Source organism: Capsicum annuum, chromosome 2 (assembly GCF_002878395.1).
Source record: "Capsicum annuum cultivar UCD-10X-F1 chromosome 2, UCD10Xv1.1, whole genome shotgun sequence".
Classification (NCBI taxonomy): Eukaryota; Viridiplantae; Streptophyta; class Magnoliopsida; order Solanales; family Solanaceae; genus Capsicum; species Capsicum annuum.
In genome coordinates, this window is record NC_061112.1 from 33,019,437 (window position 1) to 33,025,530 (window position 6,094).

At 37.5% G+C, this 6,094-nt stretch overlaps 1 protein-coding gene across 1 annotated transcript in view; it reads left to right on the forward strand.

The window, feature by feature from the left end:
* The first annotated feature begins 4,250 nt into the window (after positions 1-4,250).
* LOC107857658 (protein ROOT HAIR DEFECTIVE 3 homolog 2) overlaps positions 4,251-6,094 on the forward strand; it is a 13,516-nt gene continuing 11,672 nt past the window's right edge. The window contains exons 1-3 of the mRNA XM_016702511.2: positions 4,251-4,991; positions 5,131-5,393; positions 5,470-5,566. Coding sequence (XP_016557997.1) covers positions 4,809-4,991; positions 5,131-5,393; positions 5,470-5,566 — 543 coding nt within the window. The 5' untranslated portion in view covers positions 4,251-4,808. The remainder of the gene's footprint in view (positions 4,992-5,130; positions 5,394-5,469; positions 5,567-6,094) is intronic.

Consider the following 6,094-nt stretch of genomic DNA (forward strand, 5'->3'; position numbering starts at 1 on the left):
TTATTCATTCGTTAATTATGTTTTTAAACTTGTGGGTGCATGGTTAAGTTAAATAAAAAAGGGGATCGTGATTTCCCCAAACTTGTGACTTTTCAAGCAGTTATGACCTTAACCTCATATTGTGAAATTGGTTTTGAATATGATAAGCATGATAATGGAACTACTCTTGAACTATTGCATAAAGTGAAAGAAAATTCAACTAAGTGTAATGATTTTGGAATTGATCCTTAAGTGGTTGTGTAATTACCTAAGATAATGTATAAATTAACAAACAGGGATGTAAAGTCCCCCAAGTGATTAGCTTGGTATGCTGATGTTATTTTCAAGTGTAGTTGGTATGACGATACTAACAAAGTATGCCTTAATGAGTAATGTGGTTCAATGACTAGGATTGTATGATAAATGTTTTAATTGGGTTATAATAAGGTTTATGTAGATGAGTCATGAAAGTTGAGGTCTTGAAGGACCAATACTCGAAGGTGTGTTTGCCGACACAAGGGTCTATATGATCAGGTTGTTTGATTCCCCCTCATTAGTATTATATAGTTAGGAGATTCGAGTCCCATATATTATATTACATTATTTGGTGCTTGATTCACCTTGATGTGCCGGGAGGTTCGAGTCCCCTATAGTGCATATATACACCCTCTAGTTTGTGCGGCCACACGTACTGGGCACCTACTAGCTGGGGGAGATTTGGATCCATATATAGGCAGAGGGTATAACATATATTATTTAAAAATTATGTAAAAAGTATTATAAATCACAATAGTTAATCTAAAGATGTTCTTCACGTTAGGCCCGTGCTAACACAGGCTGTATATCTTCTAGTAGTCTTAGAAAATGTTAAAGCCTCCAATTTGGCCTATTTGAACTTCTTTCTTTTCATTCCAACCTTTAAAAGAAAAAATTACTCTCTCCATCCCAATTTAAGTTCTTACTTTCTTTTTTGGTCTGTCCCTTAAAGAGTGCCAAAGACATTAATATTCCCAGAGACTCTTTTGTTGCTAGTTAGATTTTTGTGCAGTTTCTGTTTAATATCCTTGTAACTAGGCCTTCACTGGCCCCTTTTGATTTTGAATTTAATACAACTTGTTACCATCTCCAAGATATGGACGCTCACCAAATGGTTGATGATCACTGGAATGTAAAGGGGTACTAAAATCTTTTTCAAAAAGGAGGTCTCTAGTAAGTATTAACTCCATACTGAAAGAATGTGCTGCTTGCAGCACATGCCAGAGGAAATATCTTCTCAATCATAGAAAAAGAGAGTTACAGTGATACAAATCCATAGGACACGATTAGTGTAGCTTGAATCAGCGGATGAAGAGTAACTGGAAAATTGTCTGTAAAACTTACTTGATAAGTTGCGGCAAGATTAGTCAAGATAGTTTCAGAAAGAGGTATTGCAGCACTGACAAGGAACATGACTTGCTGGAATGGTCAAGAGGCAGGGTGCTGCCAGAACAATCATCAGAAAAGGTGCAGAGGATAAAGATAAGAAAGAAAGAAAGAAAAATTTGGTAGGAGGAAAACATAGGGACCTCCACTGGGAGGCAGAAACTACTTAAGTTTCTACTAAAATCTAGCTTCTGATACGATGGGGAAAGAGGAGAAAAGAAAACTATCGTTGAATTCGGCTCCTAATTGAATACAAAAAGGCTCCTTACGTAGGACTCCTGGTGTTTGTGAAAGAAAATCTATTTTTAGAATTCTCAGGTAAAATGACATAATTATGAAGAAACTACGTAGATGATGCTCATGATGATACTTATAACTTCCATGGAAAAACATTATCATTTAAAATATTTTGTATAATGTTTTCGAATCCCCCTTCCTCCCCCCCCCCCCCCGGCCATTCAGCCAACTTAATTACCACAAAACTAGCCGATACGGCAAATGTCTGCGCAACCAAATTATTCACCAAAAAAGTAGCCTTTATCTACTCGGCCAGTTCGACATTAAATTTTTCTTTTAAGCACGTGGGTTTGTTTTGGGTTTCTGCACTCTTTCTCCATCTTTTTTTTTTTCTGTTCTAGAAGTTCTAATTAAGATATATTTGTTTTTCTCTTTGAATCTGTCTTTTTCAGTTTCTTAGTGTTAAGTGGTCATTTGTGATTAGATCTATTAAGAATTTTCTGGGTGGTTGTTCTCCTTTCAAGAAAATTATTTTCCACTTCAAAGAAAATTCCTTTTTAAGCATAAGAGGATCAATTGACAGAACTGCTAGAGATGAATTTTTAATTTTTATTTTCTTATTTTTAAGAAGAATAGATGGAGATGAAGAGTAAATTAGTAGTGTGGTGATACAAGAATAATCACGGATATGGACTTATAAGGGTGCGCATTGGTCTCGAGACTTGGTGTGTGCAATTTAAGTGTAGAAGAGGCCAAAACACACCAAAATCAGCCCATAACTTACACTTGATGGCAGCCCACTCTTTGAAGGCCCTTTTGGTCATTTTAACTTATATCTTGTAATAGTTATATAAAGAACAATGCAGGGTTTTATTTACTTAGATTATTATGGATGTTGAAGTGAGAAACACTTGAAAAACACAAAGTCCTCTCTTCTCCCGAAACTTGGAGACAACAATAGGGTGGATTCTCTTTGTTGTTGATTGCTTGGAAACATTGATGCTAGAGAGGTGGATTTCGATCTTGTGTCTTTGTAAGAGATAAGTTTATTGTTGTATGAAGTGTTAAGGGTCCAAGAGTTACCATTCTTGGGTTTTTAACATTATACCTTCGTGTGGTCTATCTGTCTATCCTTTTCCTTTTGTAATCTTGTATCCATTTTGTATCTTGTATTGTGAAGCCGTTTTTGTTGTTGTTGTTGTTCTCATTGTGGTTTAATCTTGTGTTGTTAACGTAGTTTGTTGTTGGCTGCAAAGGTGTCAAACACCTAGTAATATTGTCCTCCTTGTATTGCATTCTTGAATCCTAGAATAGTCTCCAAAAGGGTTCTCGGTTCTTTGAATTAGTGGACTGTTTTTGGAGTGTGTTTGGACTGTTTTGAGTCAATTTCGTGTCTTCCAAGTTTTTACAGTATCATGTGGAGTGTAAATTATTAGGAGAAAGAGATTGGAGTATAGGAGTATAGTTGCATGTTTATTACGTGTGAGGACGTAAGTTTGATTGTGTTGGTTGATTGACACATTGATTTCATAGCCGGTTAGCTTACTTGAAATTCATTTACGAGTTATATTGTCAACTATTAGAGTTTGTGATCCGAATTTTGTTGATCCGGCCCTGAAAAGTTCGCTGTGCGCCCCATGTTTGTGATCTTTTGTGGGGTCTGTGGTGGTAGCGTAGGGATCGGGCCGATACCCCCGCGGTATGGACCTGTATGTTTTTGGGCTTAGGATTTATTTGTACGCACGTATTATATAAGTGCGTTTAGTGGGTCGTTTTCGGCGTGTGTTTTATACGTCATTCTCCTCATTGTATTATCCATCCATTATAGTGAAATTCCTCTGCCTCTGCCCGTGGTTTTTCCCATCGAGGGTTTCCATGTAAATTTGTGTGTTCATCTTGTTTTTCTCTTGCTTGTGGTATTGCTTATTCTGTCCGATCATAACATCAACTATACTCAATTTTGTTTTACATAATTTAATGGTTTGTGTAATAGATTGTTTCATTAAAGGAAGGATGGAGTATTACTTGTACAATATCGATACAAGACACATTTATACATTATTTATGTGATATCGATATACGTTTATACATCATTATATACTATTTATATAATATTGATACACACTTGTACACCATTTATACAATATCGATACACATTTATACTGTATGCACATTTATACAATATCAATATATTACATATGCACTATATAACTATTTGTATATCATATATATACGCCATTTATATAATATCGATATACGGTTATACATTATATATACAATATCGATACATTACATATACACTACATAACTAATTATGCAATATCTATATATTACATATACACAACATAACTATTTATACATCATATATAAATGTTTATACACCTATACAATATTGGTACATGAAAAAAAGTTGTATGGAAAAAGTTTGAAAAAAAACGTTAAAAGGTTTTTCTTTTTAATAAAGAAAAATGCAGCAAAAAAAAAAACAAACAAAAAAATGTTTTTTTTTTTTTAATTATTGATTAAAAAAGAAAAGAAAAAGGAAGAAAATGGCCTAGGCCATTTTAAGTTATAATGGTCATTTTAATTAACAAACACAAGCTTGATTTTTTTTTTTTTTGTAAGCTATTTACTTTTTTGTATGTAAATGAAATTTTCCCTTAAAAATATTTGGGAGTAATTGGTCGGTGTTTTACCTCAAAAATATAGTGGCTGTAAGTTTGACAGGTGATCTGGTTAGTTTATGTAACAGTTGGCCCCATGCTGCCTTTTTTTTCTTTTTGGGTGGGTGGGTTGTTTTCATTTTTTATTTTTTTTGGGTTTGAGGGGTGGGTGGTGGTGGTGGTGGTGGTTGTAGGTGATGTTTGGGGAAGGAATAATTGGTTACTCTTTCAGATTTTCAGAGTATGGACATACTTTTTGGGCTTTTGTGCAACTTCTGAAGGATCAGTTGAAATGGAAGTATATATTTTTTGGCTTTTGTGTTATTCTTAAGGATAAATTGAAATGTAATTTTTTTACAAATAATAAATTCCCTTACATGGGAGAATGGGCAGGGAATGAACTCGTGACAATTGAAACCATACCTATTGTGTGGAGAACCACCACCAATACCACGAGAGACTAGACTGTAAGTGTAAGCCACCATTCATACCTTGGTGGTAATTCAAATGGAAGTTCATACCCACCATTCACTCCATTTATTTGAGCTTCTCTCACCAATTTCAGATGCTTCCATAAGACATGCTAATTGGGATGCTTCAAAAGTTCTTGACAAACTCCATCGTGATATCGAGGTTCACGTGTCCTCTGTTCGTAATGATAAGTTATCAGAACTGCAGGCCACTTATGATGTAAGTTTCCTAATGTAGAAAATCCACCATTGGTTGTTGGTAAAAATTATGTCGAAGGACGTCTTTGTTCCTTTTATTTCTTCTTCAGCAAATCAATAACTTTAGAGGATGCATGTCTTAGCCAGATTTTATTTGACAGAAACAAATCAGAGCTGCACTTGCTGAACCTGTAGAATCCCTTTTTGAGGTTGGCGGGAGTGAAACATGGGCTTCAATAAGAAATCTTCTAAAACGTGAGACTGATGTGGCCATATCATGCTTCTCCCCAGCTCTTTCAGGCTTTGAATTGGATCAGGATGCATTTGACAGAATGATGCACAATCTGAAGGATTACGCTAGAAGTGTTGTGGAGAAGAAAGCAAGAGAAGAAGCTGGAAAAGTTTTGATGCGAATGAAGGATAGGTGCACAATTTTTCTTGTTTTATATTTGATCTTCTGTTGTTTTAACCTTTAAATTACTGACAGTTTGGGGCTTTAGGTTTAATACTGTGTTCAGCCATGATAGCGATTCAATCCCAAGGCTTTGGACAGGGAAGGAGAACATTAAATCAGTAACAATGGAAGCCCGTTCTGAGGTATTTGCAAGGATATGATTTTTCCCCCTTCATCTTGAACGGTTTGACACTTTGCTGTTAGCAGAACTAGATGTTTCTTATAATTTCTTTGTTCTATCTGGAGCAGTGGTTTAAATCTCTATGCATACATGAATCTTGATTATGTAAATCTCTCTCTCTCTCTCTCTCCTCTCTCCTTACCCTCTCTCCATCTCTAGCGCACCGGCCCCCGGTCCCCGGCGCCGTCCTGACCTTCGGCGCTGACCCGATCCGGCCGCCGGCTCCGACCTCCGGTCCCCGGCGCTGACCGACCGCCGGCCACGACCTCCGGTCGCCGGCCCTCTCTCTCTCTCCCTACCCTCTCTCCATCGCTAGCGCACCGGCCCCCGGTCCCCGGCGCCGTCGCTGACCTTCGGCGCCGACCCGACCCGACCGCCGGCTCCGACCTCCGGCGCCGACCCGACCTCCGGTCGCCGTCCCCCGGCGCTGACCCGACCCCCCCGTCGGTTCATACCCCCCACCGGTTCATACCCCCTCGCCGGTCCATAA